This window comes from Danio aesculapii, chromosome 16 (genome assembly GCF_903798145.1).
Source record: "Danio aesculapii chromosome 16, fDanAes4.1, whole genome shotgun sequence".
Taxonomy (NCBI): Eukaryota; Metazoa; Chordata; class Actinopteri; order Cypriniformes; family Danionidae; genus Danio; species Danio aesculapii.
Genome location: NC_079450.1, coordinates 16735420 through 16757698, shown reverse-complemented (window position 1 = coordinate 16757698; position 22279 = coordinate 16735420). Strand labels below are relative to the sequence as shown.

The 22279-nt window shown below is 36.4% G+C and overlaps 1 protein-coding gene across 1 annotated transcript in view; it reads left to right on the top strand.

Moving 5' to 3' along the window:
* Positions 1-8357, top strand: part of trmt11 (tRNA methyltransferase 11 homolog) — a 29464-nt gene extending 21107 nt beyond the window's left edge. Inside the window, exons 12-13 of the mRNA XM_056476140.1 lie at positions 1370-1490; positions 8105-8357. Coding sequence (XP_056332115.1) covers positions 1370-1490; positions 8105-8245 — 262 coding nt within the window. The 3' untranslated portion in view covers positions 8246-8357. The remainder of the gene's footprint in view (positions 1-1369; positions 1491-8104) is intronic.
* The last annotated feature ends 13922 nt before the right edge of the window (positions 8358-22279 follow it).

The following is a 22279-nucleotide window of genomic DNA, read 5'->3' as shown; positions in this document are numbered from 1 at the left end:
ACTTAATCATTTGGATGTGTTTTAAAAGGCATAGCATTCTGGCACAAAAAGGTACATTTGTAACTTTAATGAAGAATAATTTTACTGAATTAATACAATGAAGACTATATAGTGTAATTTTACATGTCATTAATCATGTTGAAATTTATTTTCTTTTTTTAATACATGATTCACACCATTACGAATTCACCTCAATCAATCTAAATGAATGATTCCTTTCCAAATAGAGCTATTCAAGCCCTATGGTCAAATTGTATTCATATTGCAATACATAATCACAGAAAAACAAAATATCTTAGATTTTTTTTCAATATCGTGCAGCCCTACTGTAAATATACTTTTTGAACCAGCATTTTTCACTTTTGATGTCTTTTCGAGTGAGAAGTTTGTATAATAGTGAGCAAATATTCCCATAGTTATCACCAAAGCTCTCTCTATTTTGTTGAACATGATTAAAAATTGTCTCAGAAGTCTGTTTGAAATCAGTTTTGACAGATGCCACAATAGCTGGCTCCATCGTGTTTTTTTTTTTGTTTTTTGTTTTTTTTTACAATTAACAGTTTTGTTTTGATTAACAAATGATCGAATTATACAATGTTAGGCAATGTTATGGCTCACTTCATTGCAAATAAAGAATTTTAGCTATTGTATATTGTTATCAATGTATTTTTTCAAATCAAGACTAAAAATCAATTGGACCCTAAATATATTTTTTTTTTACTAGCTTCATGTTGATTTGGGTGACTAAAAAGGTAAGCTAAGTGGTTTTAAAGTGAATTATAGTGGTGTGAAGTTTTGTTATTAACCCAACAAGTTCATCTATTCCATAGTAAATTCTTTCACACTGTAAAAAAAAAATACTGGGTTGTACACAGTCTGTTTGTCTTGGGACAACATGAAGGAATTAAGTTAATGTATTAGTTTTTTACAAATGTAGGTGGTTTGAACATGAAACAATTAAGTTGTCCCCCCTACAAAAAACTCAAGAATTGAGTTGTTTCAGCTCAATGTAAATAAGTAGTTGGAACAAACACCAAACGTCATTTCTTGAGTGCAGAAATCGTAATTGCTTCAGAATATGTCAGATCCCAAATGGGCCAACTTCACACAACTGCTTCTGTTATTAAATTGGTGACCTTTACAATGCTTGCCTGGGAAGGAATGAGTGGCTGGGAATCTATACAAAATGTCAGCAACCGGATTAACCAATCATCCCAGTCCATTGCTATGCAGTGCATGTGAAAGACAAACAAGTGAAAAGTGGTGCAATTTCAGCACAGGCATAGTTGTGAAATCCCCTACCGCTATAAAGATGTTGCGTTTGTTAAGTGGGCAGCTGTCTGAGCTCAACCTGTGCTGTGATCTGCAGGTACTGCGATGAGATGGTGCCTCTTCACCCCTGTTTGACTCTCATCAGCAACTGCGAACAAACCCTGTCCAGCCACACGTCACGAAGACTCATCACCATGGAGAAGACCAAGGATCCAGAGGTGCCGTTTGCTCTTATGACAACCTTGATTTATGCAAACAGTCAGCGTGTGCTCCTGAATACGTTTAATACGGTTACGTGTTTTATGGCACCACATTGCATGCTCTGAAAAAAAAAACCTGCCATCTGGCTGTGGTCGACTCGCTGTTTTTAATGACTTAATCACACATTGTATGGAAAATAATCCATCTTTGCATTTGACAAGCACTTCACTTCAAAACCCCAAATCATTCCCATAAAACACACTCACGAATATCTAACCAGACTAGCATGTGTTAAACCTGGAACATATATGTTACCTACATGCAGTATACTGTGCAAATGTTTTATGGCTCGTTTTCACTGAGTGGTACATTTTTGGTATGGTACAGGTTACCTTTATCACGCTTGCCTTTCTACTGCCAAAAGGGTACCAATAGTATGACAGAAAGTTTCAGTCGACGTCGTTCTTGCTGGAGGAAATGTCTACAATAAAGCTCTACGGGTCAGTCACATATCATATGAGAAGCACTTCTCACAAAACAATGCCTTATGCATATAAATACTTGTGAATAAATGTTACTAACATTTATTACATTACTAACCTTTCTATTAACATAATTTGATTATAACTGCAGATCAAATAGCCTGCTGTAACGTCTGCAATTATATAAAATAAATAAATAAATACAAAATATATGAACACGTACAGCCTCTTACAGTCTCCAATATGTTACCAATTACAGATAAACTTCACATAGCATACATTTAGTCCTTATTTGGGTTCAAAAACACCACAATATAGCTCACAGTCAGTGCAAACCTCTCATCTGTATCTGTAATCTTCACCAGCACATGTAACCTCTGTTAAAAAGTAATTCTGTCATTCCGAGTTCATAATAGTCCAAAAGGTGATGATAATAGTTAAACATGGCAGTTTGTTGATGTTTTAGGTTGCTGAAAGAATCATTTGCTCCTTTAATTTTTTCGGCTTCTTTGTTTTTTCGCGCTTCACTCTCGTGTTTGTCTGTTTCTGTAAGGATCTGATGTCAGTAGCACTTTATTTATCAATCACGCGCAGGTTATTATCATCAGCTCAAGAAGTTCATTATTTCAAATATAGACGTGCAGCGAGTGCAGGCGAGAAAGCGAAACTGCTCACGATTTAGACAGCCTTGTAAACAACTTGGGTGCAGGACAGATTCTGCTGTTCTTCTTTGCTTTGGGGCTGATCAACAAGACTACAACAAGGTTTGTTTGAGCTCGGGTCGACCATGGCTCGTTATTATATGTATATATTATTACAGTGTAATGTCTCTGCTGTGTTTAAAAAAAAATGGCGGTTCCTTTGTTTTCATTCTCCTGCTTGTGTATGCACTGGTGACGTTTCTCTGTAAACCAAAAGCGTTTAGCTGCGTGTCTTGCTCCACCTTTTGGTACCCTTTTGTCATGCTAGGTAACCTTTCAAAAGGGTACCCAAAAAGTGGTGGACAGTGGACATGGCCATAAAAGCATACCGTACTGTACTGAAACAGGCCATTAGGCTTCCACTTGTTTTGAGTACCCAATACTTTTGCCCAAATCCATCTAAAAGGTATGGAGCAAGTGCAGGGTCGTTACTTTTGGGTGAACTCTATTTAATATACAAACAGAAAACATGGGAAATATGTACACAATATTCAGAACAAAATTCCTTTTGGAATCAAAAGACTTGCATTAGAAGTCTGTGTTTAACGTGACCTCTTTATCACCAAGCAACAGCTTGAACCTTTTTGTTGAGTTTTTTCTGAAATAATGTGCTATTTAATATCTATCATCTTTCAACATTTCTTTTAGTTCTTCCTTAGATTTAGCATGTTCTGTCTCTTTTTCGGTCCAGGTGAATCTCATGCTGCCTATAATATTACCTACACATACTCTATATAATATTTAGGTCTGGACTCTGTGGAGGCCATTTCATGATTCTCTTTGTTTCATCAGTTTTTCTCTCCAAATATGATTTCATTACATTAGCATTGTGTTTGGGATCTATATTATGCTGAAAAATAAAACTCTTACAGATGAGGCGCTTTCTAGTAGGAATTACATGACGAATTAAAACCTGTCTGTACTTTTCAGCATTCACAATCCCATCAATTCAGGCAATATTGACAACAGCTCTGGCAGAAATGCAGATTAAACTGAGATAGAAACTCCAGTATTTTTGATTTATTCTTCCATCTTTCTCTAATTCTTTCTTTCATATGTTTTAAGCAGTTAGACTCAAAAAAATCCAACTAGAACCTGTATTTTCTGGTTGCATTTTAATAAAGAGAATGAGAAGTAATATATAATGTCATTATACCCTCACTAAAACAACAAATGTAACTGGGGCCTAATACTTTTGCACAGTACTGTATGTCATGTCCTTGTCTTCCTTCTAAACTCGCTTTAAACCCCAAAGAAAATCAAATAAGACTCTTCTGTGAAACTTGGCCTATTTCCCGACGCTCAAGTAGATCTTGGCATCAGATCCATCAATAATATTATGAGATCTCTGCCAAACTTCCCTGCGTGTCCAGCAGTAGCTGAAGAAACATCTGAACATTGTCTGCCGCTTATTGTTTATGGATGTTTATCCTAATGTCCTTGTTAGACCGCTCCACAATGCTCTTCACATGAATTATAATCTTAGGTTTAGAGTTCTGTTGCTTTTGTTTGAGAACAGAAGGAACACAATGTTGCATTATGGGATAAATATCACCCAGCGTGGCTTATTTTTAGAACAGAACGCGCGACTTTTCGGGAGCTTTGCAGATCCAGCATTAGTCTAGTGCTGTCAAACAACTCCCGAGTCCAGATGAGGCCCCCGTTTCTGCCTTGTGTTCTTTTCTTTCTCTCTGTTTCCATCTCGCTTGCACTCTGTTGCTTCTCTTTACATCTCACATGTTGGCACACTGAATCTGTGTCCTCATGTCCCCCGCTGAAGCAACTACATCTGAGATCTGCTCGTCTTGCTGGATGAATTACACACAAAGAAATGTCCAGGTCATGCTGACAAACCAAAATCAAAAGATAAAAGTTACATTTTTCTATTATTCTGTAAAGGACTAATATCATTTATTATAAATTTGAAATACAAATGTTGCCATTCTGAACATTTTTGGCATAATAAACATCTCTACCTTGTCAGGTTTGAGCCTGTTTCAGTTCCCATCAAGGACGTTTGCAACAGCACAAAAAAGTCTCTTTAACTTATAATACCTCCAGACCACAGACATACTCCGCTTCAAACTCCTTCCGTGTTCTACTTTGCCGGCATTTAACCAGTAGCGTCTCTGCAACAAAGTGATGTCATGCCTGAGAAAGTGATGTCGTGCCTGAGAAAATCAAAATATGCATCTCAGCTCTCACAACTACATGGAGTACATGAAGCCAAAGACTGTATTTATGCACCATTAAATGTGGTTATAATGGAAGTCAATGGGGCAAAAACAGCCACCAACAGCAAATTAGGGAGAAAACTGAAAATCTAACAATGCTTGAAAGCCAATGTTGTTACTAATCTTTCACATGTCCATGACTGTGATAAAAGTTTTTAAAAAAATCCAGTCCACAACTACTTTATATATTGAAAATATATAATTTTGTGGGGTTTTTTTTCACCAAATCAGTGACATCATTGTGAACTTTAATTTGTGAACAATTAAAGAGTTAAAATTCGGTAATTTAAAAAAAAAAAACATTTAGTAGTTTTGATCAGGAATGAGGTTAATTAACAAGATTTATGCAAAAAAAAAAAGATCTGATTCATTTTTTAGCAGTTTAATTTAGTGGATGTTTTCATCCCAAACATAACAGTAAGATAGTACCTTTGCCCAGTGCATAAGGGTTACAAATCGCTTTATGGTTTCAAATACTTGCCAATACAAGAATTTTTGCAGTATCTGCAAGTATTTCAAATACTTTTATCGGTATTGTAACAACTCTACTGCCAATAAGCGCAAGCGAAAATTGTATACAGGCCTTTACACATTTCCAGACAGATTTCATAAGAATCGCTGTGCTTCTCATCATCACTTGTTCATCCTGTAATTCTGACTGACATTACAGCCTACTTAGGCCACTACAGACACACGGGTGTCTTTTCCAGAGACTTGTGTGGTCCGCATTGTGTAAGTTGCGTTGTAAACTGAGGGCCCGGCACCTCTGACCTGAAGCGAGTCCTCTCTGACTGGCAGAAGGGAGTGTGCTGTCGAAGGTGCCGCTGATGGTTTGCAGGCTTAGATCTGGAGTCATCACTTTGAGCTCCGTCTTTCTGCCACCTCGTTAGCCTATGGCGCTGCGCGCTTCCCTCCTGCTTAAGATTCTGGAAAATCTTAACACTCTGCTGTCTGTCATTAGGCACTTGACTAGGAGCTTGTGAAGGGAAGACATAAAATTCTGCTGTATTAAATCAAACCTTTCATACTTGCCCGTTTCTGCCATTCTGCTTTAGTTTGGCTTTGGTCAAGTCATCTTTTTTTGTACGATAAATATTGTGTGTTGAAAATGTGTTGGAAAAAATCCTCTCTCCATTAAACAGAAATTGGGAAAAAAAAATAAACAAACAGGGAAGCTAATAATTCTGGGGAGCTAATAATTCTGACTTCAACTGTGTGTGTATGTATGTATGTATGTATGTATATATGTATATCATATAACATTTCGGCTCAATGCCTTCCTCAGTGTGTGACAACATTTCCTCACTCTTCCCTCTTATTCCTTCACGTTGCATCATTAATTGAATAGCTACTCAACAATTAAAAAACAATCCAATCTAATTTAGTTTTGTGTATAGCTAGTAATAATCGAGGAAATAAAAGAATCAGTAAAGCAAACAATCAAATATGAGATGAATTCATAGTACTTGTGTAAAGCAACACTAAAAAGACTATATTTTCATTCAGTTTAGGAATTGATAATTGAAGACAGCTGTGTCATTGTTCAGTGTAGATGTTGCAATATTTCAGCCCAATCCCAATTCTACCCCTTAGCCCTTCCCCTTCCCCATACCCCTCATTTTGCGCGTTCGCGTGAAGGGGTAGGAGTGTCCCAATTCTCTTCCGCCTGAAGGCATAGGGCTAAAAGGAAGGGCTAGATACCCCTTCAAATGGAGATTTTTCAGGACCACACTCGAAGCCAAGGGGTAAAAAAAAAAAAAGGGGTTTTTCCAGAATACACCTTCCACAATAGCAGCATGGCTACACACGGAAGTAAAGAGATGCACAAATGAGTATTTTTTTGTGATTTAATGCAAATTGTTACAACAGACAAGCATAAGTTTTAATACATTCATAACTGCCTTCGTGTTTTACTGTAATGCTTTTAAAAAAAAAAAGCTAAAACAAAAACGCTAAATTTCCCTCATATGAAGCAAGAGATCGTGATGACATATGATGACATATGCAGGTGCTGTTGTGCTGTCCCCTTTCTTGGGGTTAAATTTTGAAGACCTTCCCCGTCACACTCTATTTCAAAGGCGAAGGGAAGAGGTAGGGGTACAAAAATAGAATTGGGATTGAGCCTTAATCATTGTTTTGAATAGTTTTGGCTGACCATATTTCAGTTCTAAATTTTACAATTCTACATTTTAATTATTATGTTCACTCTACAGACAGTGGTGTCATTTTTCAGTTTACTGGTTTATAATCACTATATAATATAATCACTTTAGGGGTATATAATCACTTTAGGGTGAGTGAATTTTCATTTCTGAGTGATCTGTCCCTTTTAAGGTACATTTGATCAATTCTTGGTTTCCCAGGGAATACAACCAAGGACTAGGGATGTCCCAATCTGGGTTTTTTTTACCATCGAGTCCAAGTTATTTGATTTTGAGTACCGAAACCTGATCTGATACTTCTATCATACATAAAAAAAAGAATAAAGATGAGCGAAGAAACAGATCCAGGATGTTCCTTATTTGTTATTTAATTCCCCTTATTTTTACATTCAACAAATCTGTTAACAGAGCACTTCTGTGAGGTAGCTTGAACAATTAAGTAATAAATAACATTAATTCTTCACTTTTGGATTTTAGTGCAACAGTAACGATTTAAAAAATCTAAAATAAACACAATTAGCACCTCAACTAAAATTAAAATACCCGGCAGGTAATCCCAAGTTTACAAATCTCACAGTTTGCTATGGCAAAGTTGTAGTCATCAACTTTATAATACCTCCAGACCACAGACATGCTCGCGCTTTCTGATTCAAGCTCTTTCCGTGTTCTACTTTGCCGGCATTTAACCAGTAGCTCTGGTTTCTACCTCCACCTCTGCTACAAAGTGATGTCATGCCGCACGCGTTGCTGTTTCTGTGTGAAGTCAAGAAAGAGGTCTAACTCTGTACCTCCGCATAACTATAGATGTGTTCAAAAATAATATTTATATTATTTTTTATTTATATAAGAATATTTATATTTATAATGAGATAATGTCCGATTCCAATCGAGCCGGAAACCGCGTGATCGGGCCTGATTTCTGGTCACTTGATCCGATCTGGACATCCCTACCAATTACCTTGCTGTTTTTGAGGTACAAGAAATGTGTTTTTGATTGTGAATGTTGTTTGTAACTTTTAAAACAAACAAAAATTGTAAATGCTTTCTTGCAGGATTCGGACAGTCTAGCACACCTTGCTGACCCTCGGTTCACCCCATACCACGGTCACAACTCTTTCAGAGAAAAATACTTCAGCGGTCTTACCAAGAAAAATGGAAAGAACGTCAAAGTCACAACAGAAGATGAAGATTAAAACATAAAAAAAACACTGTTTTATGCTTATAAACAATTTTTTTACATTCTTTTTATTCCCTAATTTTGATATGTTTATATGTTGTTTCAAATAAAATGCATTGTTTTATTAATTGTCTCCACCTCTCTTTTTTATTTTTCTTTCGAAAGTGAGCCCTACGGTGCGATTGAATTTATCGTAGCATTAGCAATATGTGTTGAAGATGAATTGGTGACAGGGATTAGTGTAATACTTGTTTCTCCGAGTGCTTGGGAAGGGGGGAAGATGTAGGGGTGTAATGTAATGTGCCTACTGGACATTTGCAGAGGAAGATGGAGCGCTCGGTCTGCTATCTAAACTCCCTTAAGAGTTTATACCAGGTCAGATAGACCAATGACTGATGAATCTGTCTTAGACTTAAACTCACCTCAAAGAGAGACGTCTAGTTCAACATAAATAAAATCTCCTATGAAAACAAAGAGATCCTAGAGGGATTTGGGCAGAGATTAGCATGATGTCATATTAGAAGATTAGTGTAGAGCCCTGCATTTTTATTGCTCTGGTTGTTTTTTTGCATCGTTTAACTCTGAGGTTCTGTTTTTCAACTAATATGAGATGCATTTTTTGTGAAATTGTCACAAGATGATGACACACAAAATGCTTTAAAATTCCTGTGGTTCCAAAATATTAAATGTTTTAATTTAGACTTCTTCCAGAGTAGTTGGAAATGTACTGTATAATCTGGGTTGCTTTTGTGGTTTAAACAGCCACTAAAAACCACTTGTTCTCCATTATCTGACCTCATTTTTAAGCACTCATGGACATATTCCTGAAGCTCAAGGTAAGAACTTTGCCATTTGAAATATATATACACCTGTCTAACTGCTCGTTAAAGGAAATCACATGGCAGCAACTTAATGCATTTAGGCATGTAGACATGGTCACGACGATCTGCTGCAGTTCAAACAGAGCGTCAGAATGGGGTAGAAAGGTGATTTAAGTGATTTTGAATGTGGCATGGTTGTTGATGCCAGACCGGTCTGAGTATTTCAGAAAATGCTGATCAACTGGGATTTTCACGCACAACCATCTCTAGGGTTTACAGAGAATTGTCTGAAAAAGAGAAAATATCCAGTGAGCGGCAGTTCTGTGGGTGTAAATGCCTTGCTGTCAGAGGTCAGAGGAGAATGGCCAGACTAGTTTGAGCTGATAGAAAGGCAACAGTAACTCAAATAACCACTCATTACAACTGAGGTATGCAGAAAAGCATCTCTGAACTCACAACACGTCCAACCTTCAGGCTACTTCCAGCAGGATAACGCACCATGTCATAAAGCGCAAATCGTCTCAGACTGGTTTCTTGAAAATTACATGAGTTCACTACACTCACATGGCCTCCACAGTCACAAGAATTCAATCCAATAGAGCACATTTGGGATGTGTTGGAACAGGAGATTTACATCATGGATGTGCAGCCGACAAATCTGCAGCAACTGCGTGATGCTTTCATGTCAATATGGACCAAAATCTCTAAGGAATATTTCCAGGATCTTGCTGAATCTTTGCCACAAAGGTAACTAGTAAGGTGCTAGTAAGGTGTACCTAATAAAGTGGCCGGTGAGTGTATATTTTTCAGACAAAATGATTCCAACCAAACCCACAGTGATGTATTTTGAGGCTATCAGAGCAGAAATAAAAGCTGCTGTTATCCAGATTTCCTTTCGTGTTTATGTAGAAATTTTTTTCAGTATAAGCCCAAGTACACCTGCCCATAAATTTAAAAAGTGGTTGAAAGAGATTAAAATGCCATGCAATATGTCTCCCTCATCTACTTTAATTGACCAAAGCACATTTTAATACCAGGTGTGAACAGGAATTGAGTTGACTCCCAAACATGGTAATATTGAAACATGGTTTCATTCACTAATAATTGTATGTGATTTTTCGTATTTATATGCACATTTGAAGTTCTCACCGAAACTTGCTGCATTATTTACAACATGTACATACGCTCACTTAAACTCGTTCTTCTGTTTGTGAGTTTGGAGTCATGATGAGCACCTATGTGCGCTGCACAATGTGAGTATTTTTGCATAATATGCGTCCCAGCACTTGTCCAGAGAAAGACACGTATGCCCCCTAATACAAAGACAAAGAAAAAAAACTTTATCATTAATGAACGTGAGGTTTTTGCTGTTGGAGGTGGAAGCCCGAAAAAAAAGCTATTTAAAAAAGTTGCATAGATCTGGGCAACCTAAAGTGACTGAACAGACATATCTGTGTGATATCTAAAGACGTTTTTTCTCCTTAAAGTACACGTTGTAATGTCTTCAAGTAGTACCTAGTGTGTCATGGCTCCAAACACAAGGTTAGACCATTTATATAAGGATTGTTATTTGGACCCCTTATATATATATATATATATATATATATATATATATATAATGTGTGTGTATATATGTTTATTTATTTATATTAAGCCTCTAATTATACTGTATTATTATTTTTGGTGTTTGGCCCTTACTGATCTCTCTCTCTCTCTCTCTCTCTCTCTCTCTCTCTCTCTCTCTCTCTCTCTCTCTCTCTCTCTCTCTTTCTTTTTTTTTTTTCTTTTTTTTTTTTTTCTGTTTTGCATGTTTGTCAGACTTTAATGTTTCAGATCATCAAACAAATTTAAATTCTGTCAAAACAGAATGCAAAACTACTTAGCCATGTGTGAGAAAGTATTTTCCTGGATGGGCCATCCTTAGCAGCAACAACTGTGATCAAGATGGCTGGACATTCTCCTTCAGAATATTTGGGTACACAGCAGAATTCTTGTTTTCATTTATCACAGCAAGTCTTCTAGGTCCTGAAGCAGCAAAACAGCCCCAGACCATCACAGTACCACCACCACATTTTACTGTTGTGTACTTTTTCTGAAATGCGGTGTTAATTTTATGCCACACATAATGGGACTTTGTGTTTTTTAACTTTTGTCTCATTGGTTCACAGAATATTTTCACAAAAGTTTAGGGGATCATCAAGATGTTTTCTGACAAAACTGAGAGAGCCTTTATTAATTTTTTTTTTAACTCAGCAGTGGTTTTCGTCTTGGAACTTTGCCATACAAGCAATTTTTGACCAGACTCTTTCTTATGGTGGAGTCATGAACACTCACCTTAACTAAGTTAACCACAACTAATGTTATGTGTTTTTTGTGACCTCTTAGTTGTCACTGTGTCTCTTGGGGTAATTGTGGTCAGCTTTGTTCACTTTTCCACTCCACTGCATCTTGGGTTCTTTATTGTATATTTGTTTATAAGGCCCCAGATGTACATGAATATTGCGTATGTGTGGTATATGTATGTTCGTACATTTAGAAAACATCTTAGCAAGATAGTTTCTAATGAATCTTGACTTATTTGTGAAAACATCTATGTACACATAGAGAATTGTTCTCATGCATATTCCCAGTTCCTGTTTCATCTTTTTCCCCATTCAGGCATTGTTTCTTTATAGTAAAAGCATCCCGCCATTCCTGCACTCTCCCCTGTGGAGGATTGATGAAGTGAAAAGCCACAGAACTGTCCATGCAGCCTTCAACTGTTTCAGCCTGAAACACACTTTCCATTACAACATGAGCTCACATTTGGTTCTTTTTTCACAGTGGGAACTGTTCAGAGCAAGCTAACAAATCTATTAGCAGGCAAGTTGCAGCAGAGTTGTCGTTGGAGTTTCTCTCATGTGGTCCAGTATCCATTAGTTTCGTCTCAGTTAAGTTTGTAGTCCTAAGATTCTTTTTAAAACTTACATACGCTGTTAAAAATTTACTTTTTAAAAAATTGTGGAAACTAAAAAATTATATATTGATTCAATTAATTACTTCCCACTAATTAGCCCCAAAGAAAAAAATCCACCGAATTAATTTTAGCTCATGGTCTAAAGTTAAAATTCTAAATGTATATTTACTAACATATAAAATTTTGTTTAGCCAATTTATCAAACAGAAGTGAAATATTTGTGTATGACAAACAAATCATGGAGCAAAAAACATGAGTACTGAATTCTGTATTTATTAAATCATGTTTAAATTTAACCAAATGCAAGTCTCAGTAATTTAGACATAAAACGAACAGCATGGGCATTATTTTAGGCTGACACCTCCGACATATTGAACATTAACGTTACTCTGTGGTAGTAAAAATGAATTCTTGCCTGTAACATTGACATCAAACGTATGGTTTTTGACAATGCTGATCCCTCTGGGTACTTTAAGGTAGTAAATATTGTTATTAAATTATTATTTTATGATGGAAGAGACACATAAAGTTATGCTTTTTTTTTTTTTTTCTTTCTTTCAGTCTAACTAATGTGAAGCCGACGTTGCTGGGCGAGGTGCAAATACTACGATGACTTTCACAGTAAGTACTCTTTTAACAATTGTGTGTATGTTTATTCCATATTAGTCTCAAATTCTGCTAAGATGTGACATTTGTGTAGTTACTTTATTGAGGGCTGCCATGTGCCGTGTCTGGGTGTAATGCAGGCTTTAAACCCATGAGGCATTTCTCATGTTCACATTGTTCTGTTACCAGTATCAGTTTTACAGTAGCCTTATAGCATACCAGTCAACACTCCTGCTTTTCCGGGGAGACTTTCGCATTTCAGACCCTCCCGTTTTGTTATTTCTCCCGAAAAACTTCCAGAATTTCATCCCGCTCTCTGTCCTCCAAAACCCGGTCCATAGTATACATTTACTATAAAATGAAAAATTATGTAAAAGACAACTCTGCCTTATAGGTTTTCACCTCGAAAATATAAAACATTGATTAGGAGTTTTTCTTAAAGGGAGATAGTTTACCAAAAAATAAAATCAGCCTCACGTGGTTCCAAACCTTGAATTTTTTTTTTATGTTGAACACAAGATTATATATTTTGCATAGCAATAATAATTACACGTTACTAAGAAACATCATTCTTACAATGGAGGTTTAAGTTCAATCAGTTATTCCCTCACTGAACTCAAAGTTGAGTTAACAGGGTAAAATTTATGCCATATTCCTAGTTTCCTGCACTGTTCTAGTTTGAAGTCCTAGCATTAAGTTAACCTCCACAGTTGAAATTCAGATACGGAAATTGGTATTTGATTGGCAATGCCCCTGACAGTGTCATCACTAGTTCTATTGAGTGCATGTTTCTCAGAGTAAATGTATGAGAATGCATGTGCAAGTCTGCAGCCAGACACTATTAACTATAAGTGGTAGACCAATCACAACAGACTGGGTAATCTGACCAATCAGAGCAGACTCTCATAATGGAGAGGTTAATTGAATGAATCATTTGAGACATTTTGTAAAGTTAGCAGATCTGAAAATTAAAATCTTTAATGCAATTAAACCTAAAGACAAAAAGAGGAATTTTATTTATTTCATAATGAGGATTTTAAAGGGTTTTGGTCACCGAAACATGGAATTCAAAGTGTTGCGTTGGCAGGTGTGTTTGTCTGTGTGTGTCTATCTCTCCCTCTCTTTCCACCTGCAGGCCCCGCCCTAGCTACGCAGGGGACATGCCCTGGGATTGGAGGAGGTTACCCAGGGCGTCCTTTAAAATGGGAACGGGCGTGGGGTGAGAGAGCGAGTCTTGTTAGTGTGTTGTTTGAGATTGTTGTGATAAAGTTATTCCTGTTGCTGAGTTGTTTTCGTTGATTGTGTTTCCCGTGCTGTTGTACAAGTATTGACTTTGTCTTGTATACCCATCCGTGTTCCCCCTTCCTATTATTATTTTTTTGGTTTGTATGTTTGTTGATTGTTAATATTGTAAATATATACACGGTAAGAGGCAGTAGGGGTTGTACGCCACTTTTATTTTTGTAAATATTTTCACCTGTTTTTGTTCTTAGTTAGGGAGATAGGTGTAGATTTTGTATTTTTCTTTCTGTTATTTTATTAGGTGTAGTAAGTTTCATTTGGGTGTTTAGTTAGTGTATTTTTGTTTATTATTTTTCTGTGGGTTCACCCCGAGGTAGTTGGCTTCACGTTTTTCTTGGTGATAAAAACAAAAAGACACAAAAAAAAAACAAATAAAGAGACCCTACACAAAGGGGTCATTAAAGGGGAATTTTATTTGTCGGGTGTTTTTTTTTATGTTGCGGCCTTGACCCTAGACCAGGGTCATAACAAAAGGCACTTCCATTCGATTTAATGGAAAAAAATTATTATGCGCAGGTTGTAAGTTTTAAATATCCCAAGTGGGATCAAACTGGATGAACCCCACAAATGTGACTGTTGATTATTATTTTTTTTATTGAATGATTGAAACTTTCTTATCACAAATCTTACACATGCGGCCTCTTCCTGTCTCAAACAATGATTCAGTATGCTTTAATATCATTTATCTTGGTGTGAGTGTTCTGCCATGGCTGGATGTTTTCAGTTACGAGTGCTTAAAAGTATCTGAATTGACTCTAATCCCTAACATTTCCCTTTTGTCTTCAAATGAGCTGTGCCGTTTAAATGGGCTGCTCACGAACAGCCAATAAAACTAATAACCAGCAAAAACAATAACCACACGCGTTCTCTTCCACCAGTGCAGTCTTAAGAGAAGCTTTGAGACACTTTTATTAGCTTCATATGGCAGAAAAACAAATACGCTGCTCATTTACCCACACGCACCGAAAGGATGTTTAGGAAAAAGAGGAACAAAAGACCAAAAAAGCAGTCAACATTTTTTCATAGTTAGCTTTGTGTGTGTGTTAAAATGGTTTACACATGCTCATGTCATATTTCATTAACACTTGTTTTGATATTGTGTGGAATCAACAGACCTGAACACAAAGTGAATGATGTTGTTTTTTTGTGTTGTTTCAGGTTCCCACTGATAATCTACTGGAGTTAAAGGTCTCACCTTGCCTAGCCTCCAAAAACTAGACCTTCCGAGGAACAGATGAGCAGTCTGAACTGGTTGTGCTTCATTAATTTTTCTATGGAACCACGCCATTTTGTGGCTCTTGAATGTTTACTCACAAATCCTTTAGTTAGGCGTTTGTTATTCTGTCTTTGTGATTTTGTGCATTTTCAGCTGTGTCTTATTAGGTTTTGTTGTGAACAATTTTCATCCTCTTTGACTAAATGGCACATTTTGTTGTTGTTTTAACAACATTTGTCCTTAGTCATTTGGACCAAATTTACAATTTTCAACATGGGCCACATTAGGCTCACAATCAGATTACATTTTGCCATGAGTGCCAAATCTTTGCCTTAAATGGCCCATATATGAATTGGAATCTTTGGCCTCTTTTGCCATTGTACAGGTGGGCCACTTTAGGCTCACATTCATTTTGTCTGGGCCAAAGGAAGACCACCAGTGGTGCATAACTGCCTAAAGTGGCCCACATTCGTATCCTATCTGGGACTGCAATCAAAACAGATTTTATTGACCTAAAACACCTTAAAATAGCATATGCTAATGAATCATTTAAATTAACCCCTATTAATGTTAAGTTTAGCCTACTTTAAAGCTAAGTTTATAGCCTATTGATATTTTTGTTAAATGGTTTATGCAGTTACATTGTTACAGTGAAGACATTTAGATTTCGGAGAGACCCACATACAGTAGCATAATATCTCTGGCCCAGCTCTGGTCCACACAATCAGCTTTTGCTTGGCCCACATGCCGCAGTGAATTATGGTATATGAACGGACCAAGTCTGGCTTTCAGACAAGGGCCAAACATGGACCATGTCTGGGCCAAGTCTTAGCCAAGTTAATAACTCATAACTAAGCCTGAACTGGGCCAGATATGTTGGTGTGTCACCACAGCAATGAAATTGATAAAACTATGAAATATTGCGCTTTAGGTGTGCTATTTCTCAAAGCGACCAGATTGGTAGAGTTTTCTTTATTTGAAAATGTACTTTAAATGTGGGTCAAAAAAGGCCAAACATTTGTAGCTCACATATCAATTATTAACATCTGGCCCAAATACCACATTTTACGTCCGGCCCAAGGATTTTTTTGACGCCTTAAAGAAGGTGCCACCTCTGCCAAACCAGGGCCATGTTTGGCCCACATGTTGTATGCCAGTGCCGGATGAATGCCTGCTGTGCTAGATTTATGCCAAATCTGGGCCAGAATTCTTTGCTACCTGAGTTTTAACTCTAGCAAGGGGTAACTGGATGCTTTAAAAATTCACAGTTGCTAGGTTGTTCTACCTTTAAAAGCTAAGAGGAGCCTCTGCAAATGATAAGAGGTGTCAATGACTCTTCATACATTTCCTTAAAAAGGCTTTATAACAAAATCTCTTTACTAAAGTGTTTTGACAGCAAAAAAAAAAAAAAAAAGATCCATTCATTCCAGCTGCCTCCATTATTATCTCACTTCCTCCCACTGGACATTCCACTACAGTGCCGACCTTTTCTCACTTCGCTGGAGTGGCTGGGATGCAAAAAACACTTTGATTATGAATTGCTTCTCCTTGAGAAAACCCAGACGAGTCTAGAACACACGCCATGCTTTAAAAAGTGGAAACTGAGAGTCAATGACCGTCCTGTCGTACAATCACATCCTTTATCACGTCCATTTCCTCTTGACCCGCCGTGATCCACAATTTACATAAGTCTTGCATTCTCTGATATAGTTTTTAAAAAAATCTGTTTTCAACCCGTCGGTCAAACTGAGTTTTATTGCTGCTAGAGTTACCACAAACTTCCCTTTCACCCCATTCTGAGGCGAACTTGACAAACATTGACAAACACGAAAGAAATGTGTTGTTGACATTGATAATAAACTCGAAAGTCCCTAAAACATCTGCAAGGGAAGTTCGCGGGGGAAAATGGCTTAACGACGGGCCGACATAATTACGTTCAATGAGAGGGAACCTCTAACGCGTTCATCCCGCCACATTTTAATGAGTCGTGGGTGCCAAGTGGCAACTGCGGTTCCCATCACACCAACCTCGGCATCTTTCTCTTTCCATTCCTATAGGCATACACCAGGCTTACCAGTTTCAACAGTGGACGAAAGAAGAGGAACATTTGAGGTAATTTTCTTCTGTTTTTATAGTTTCCCTTGCTGAAAAAAACCCAGCTTAAACCGACCAGGCTAGTCGACCAGCTAAAACCAGCAAACCATCTTAGGCTGTTTTTTTTTTTTTTTTTAAGCAGAGTCATATTGATCATATTGGACCACACAAGAACTATAGACCTACACTGGGTTTCAATAAATTCTCCCCTTAATTGGACAAACAAGTAGGCCAATAAGTGCACTGAAAAAATTATTTCCTCAAAATTGTTGCAAACAATTTATTTGTGTTGAATTTAAACAAAAAAATAGAATTTAGTAATGTTCAACTTAATTTGTTTGTTTAAATTCAGCCCAAATAAATTGTTTACAACCACTTAATTTAAAAATATTCAGTAAATCCAAGGAATCATGTTTGAATATTTTTTCAGTGTATTAACATAATGATTAATATGTGTCTGTGTTTGTGTATTAGCCTAATTTAGTTTGTATAGGCCATATTGATTCTCGAATGTTTTGACTTTGTGCTTGCTTTAAATATTCTATCAAAATATTTTAATTAAATATAAAATTATTCAGTTGCACTACACCTTTTAAAAATTTAAGGTCAGAAGAAATTATTCATTGCATTGTATGCATTCAATACAACAACAACAAATAAACTGTATAACCAATAAGCATTAAATAAGATTTATCTTTATATTTACCTTATTAAAACAAGTTAAACATGTTTCAACATATACAGTTGAAGTCAGAATTATGACACCCCCCCCCCATTTTTTTTCCCCAATTTGTTTTATGGAGATAAGATTTATTCAACACATTTCTAAACAGAATAGTTTTAATAACCCATTTCTAATAACTGATTTATTTTATCTTTACTTTGATGACAGTAAATAATATTTGACTAGTTTTTTTCAAGACACTTCTATACAGCTTAAAGTGACATTTAAAGCCTTAACTAGGTTAATTAGGTTAACTAGGCAGGTTACTGTAATTAGGCAAGTTATTGTAAAACGATGGTTTGTTCTGGAGACTTGAAAAAGATATATCCTTAAGGGGCTAATTATTTTGACCTTAAAATGGTTTTTAAAAAATAAAAAACTGCTTTTATTCTAGCCGAAATAAAACAAATAAGACTTTCTCCAGAAGAAAAAATATTGTCTGACATACTCTGAAAATTTCCTTGCTCTGTTAATCATTATTTGGGAAACATTAAAAAAAAAAGAATTCAAAGGGGGGCTAATAATTCTGACTTCATCTGTATTTTTCAAGTTATACAGATAACTTGACTTAGTCTGTTAAACTAACAATAGTCTATTGTTATTTGTAAGATGATATTGTTAGTTGAAAGGTTGATTTGATTCAACTTAATTTAAGGTAGCTCCTACATTTTGCTAAAATAAATATGCTTTTCCATCACAAGAACAAATTCATTTCACAAAAGATGAGCAATATCACACTCATAGCAGTGCGATATAGCTGAATATTGGCACTGCGTTGCGTGCGTTGTATATTGTCACACCCACCAGTGACAATATGCAGCCATATCGCACTGCTATGAGTGTAATATTGCGTTAATACAACAGTTTGACGGCATAATCGTGTATATGAATCACGGAGAGTCTAAAAATCCTTTTGTATGAGGAACTGCTTTCTTCCGTCATTCATTCACATCTGCAGCTGACGTCAGAACAGCAGAACCATTACTAATTCACCAACATCACTTTAGAGCTAGTATTTGAATGATTTTCTAGCGTAATGTCAAAAGTGATGACAAAACAGGTGATTTGGATTACATTGCTCTCATGAAATGCCATCACTTTACAGAGATTTCCCAGTATTTCTCTGTTGCAATCGGGATATCACAATAATTAACCCTGAAAAAGCCAAAGCAAAGCAAACACTACCAGATTACTAAATACAGCACTACAACATACAAAAGAGAGAGATCGACTTAGAATGTCACCTACCAGTTTCTTAATGATTTGATCAGCTGTAGTTTGAAATTACGAGTTTTTCCTCCTCTAAGGGCTTATTATGCGGTCTCTGTCGCATCTTGTGGATAGACAATGTCAACTGTCTTTGCTCTGCTCAGTATGACAGGCTGATGGAGGCTGACGTGCTCCGAATCTCTGAAATTATAAATATTTAAAATAGGCACTATCCTTATAAATAAACTGCATAGTTGCAATCTAAACAACTACATTCTCCTCTTAAAAGCCTCAAAAGCACACGCACACACACACACACACACATATATATATATATATATATATATATATATAAATATATATATATATATATATATACAGACTTTGTTAAACTGCAGAATAAAATTTTCTGTATCATCCCTTGCAGCTAAGATCAAAGTCCCATAATGCTAGTTTAAAGCATAAATAAACTAGGAAACACCCATAAATCATAAGCTACAAATTATATTCTTCGTAATTAACAACTGTTAATTATCAGGTAATTTTTACAGTGTGCAAGAAACCCCCAAAATGAACACCAGTCCATTGCCATGACAAAAATATTTTTAAAAATTCATGTTTTTTTTTGTTTTTCTTCATCTCTGGGTCATTGGGTTTGTATTTCTGTGATATGCTTAAGTGCACACAGGGAGGATGTGATTGCAGCGTGAGGGTGTGTAATTGGGGGTGTCGAGCCTCTCATGTCTGACTTGTACTGTGGAATGTACAGTACATGAGGGTTTACGTTCAGCAAAGCCTGGAAATACGCAAGAGACTGAATTCTTGCTTTCTCCCTCATGATTCCTCAAAGACCGTCACCCCTATCGAGTCGAATTTGTGCAGGTAAACACGGCCCCTGGAGCTCACCTTGGCTGAGGCAGCGTCACACCTGTCTACAGCCCACAGGTGATGGAGCTAAACAGACACACATGCTCCAGGAAAGTGGCTGTCCTCTGTGAATGCTCTGTATAGTTTTATGGATGTGATATGGGCACACGAGAGCAGATGAGTTTTAGATCTGAACACATAAGTAAAAGAAGAATCCAAATGCTGATGGAGGTGTTCAAAAACAAGATTTAAAAATAAGGCATCTATAGTTTTATAAAGACCTTTTAACACCCACGGAAAGTTTTTTTTTAGTGAAAGATTCTTCATATTATTAAAACTTTCTGCACATTAAAAAAATATATAGGCATTTTATTTTCCTTTTTGTTCTTGTGATAATTTTGGCTCTGTTACTGCAAAAAAATAATAATAATTCCATTTTCCTTTCATGAGTTTATTTTACACTATATAAAAAATAATTTACCTCTGGACCTGGAGGACAAAAATGAAAATTGTTTCATCCAAGTGAGATTTAATCAGAAAATCATACATTAGTTAACAGGCTTCCATTTTGTTGACAATTTTTACAATTTGTAATATTTTGCCGCATTTTTTAGGTCTGATTTGTTTGAGCCACACTATCTCATGCCTATTTGTAGCTTTTTGATTTAGTGGCTAATTCGTATGTATTTGGATGATTTGCCCATCCTTTCATTTATTCATTCATTTTCTTTTCGGCTTAGACCCTTTATTAATCCGGGGTTGCCACAGCAGAATGAACCGCCAACTCATCCAGCACGTTTTACGCAGCGGATGCCCTTTCTGATGCAACCCATCTCTGGGAAACATCTATACACACTCATTTACACTCATACACTACGGACAATTTAGCCTACCCAATTCACCTATACTGCATGTCTTTGGACTGTGGGGGAAACCAGAGCACCCGGAGGAAACCCACGCGATCGCAGGGAGAACATTCAAACTCCACACAGAAACGCCAAATGACCCAGCCGAGGATCGAACCAGCGACCTTCTTGCTTATTCTTGCCCCCAATGCTTATTCTTACATTTGGTCATTATGCTCATTTGTACATTTTAGTACGATTTGCTCATCCCCAAATGACATTTGGGTTTAGGGGAGTGGTTTGGTGCCACGCCTTCTTTTGCATTTTTTATTACCTTCTTTTTTTTTTTTGCCTTCTTTTGCGATCTTTTATTTTTATGATATCAGTCTGGTTTGAGAGACAAAATCTTTCTTCATTTCTAAGTAAATTGCATTGAAGTAAGTTTAAATAAATGAAAATTCTGTCATTGCTTACATCATTGCATCAATCCAAACCTATTTTGGATTGATTTGAATTTGAATTTAAGTAAACATATTTCTTTTATGAATTTTTCCTTTTCCTCCATTCAAAATCTTTTCACCCAGAATTCATAGACATAGACATTAAATTTAAGTTACATTGCATCTACATGCCAACTAGTTCTCATCAGATTATAAGTAGACTGTTAGTTTAGGGTTAGGGTAAGTTGACATGTACTTGCAAAGTTTCTTATAGTCAGTTAAATGTCTGTTGAAGGAGCATATCAGCAAATATTAAACAGACAGTCCAATAGAACTTAAATGGACCATCAAAATAAAGTGTTAACAATATAAAATTTCCACTTTTGCCATCAAAAAGATGTTTTAAGCAACCTCAAGTAAAGAAAAATGTTTATCAAATGTCCTTTGTGCCGACTGCCATTAGAATTGTAAATACTGGGTTTTAAGTACGAACAGGTGTGATTAATAATATGATTGTCATATTGAATGTATTTGTGTTGCCTGTTTTCTGTGATATGTGTGATGTGAACACTGATGTGGTTGTGTGGTAAAGCCAAAGATAAATTTCCACTTGTGGACAGTAAAGAAAGTAAAGGTTGTAGCTTCTTTTAATCAGTGCACTTGAAAAGTTTGGCATTTGTGCAACTGAAGTTGTGCTTACTTCATGTTCATATTTAAACAGTGTTGCCATAAGGGTTATCCTCCCTACTTTGCAGGAGCAAATGAACCGCAAAGCTGTACAGTTTGATCACCAATGCTCAAGAATCCAATCTCTCACTGAGTCCAAATTACACTCAATATCTGTCTCTCTCATGGGGGCTATTTGATTTGGAAATGATTAGTGGTTTTCGCATGCGGGTTTATGCCAGATATGGAACTGGTTACACAATCGAATGTGTGATATCATTTAGCTTTTTATGATACAATAAAT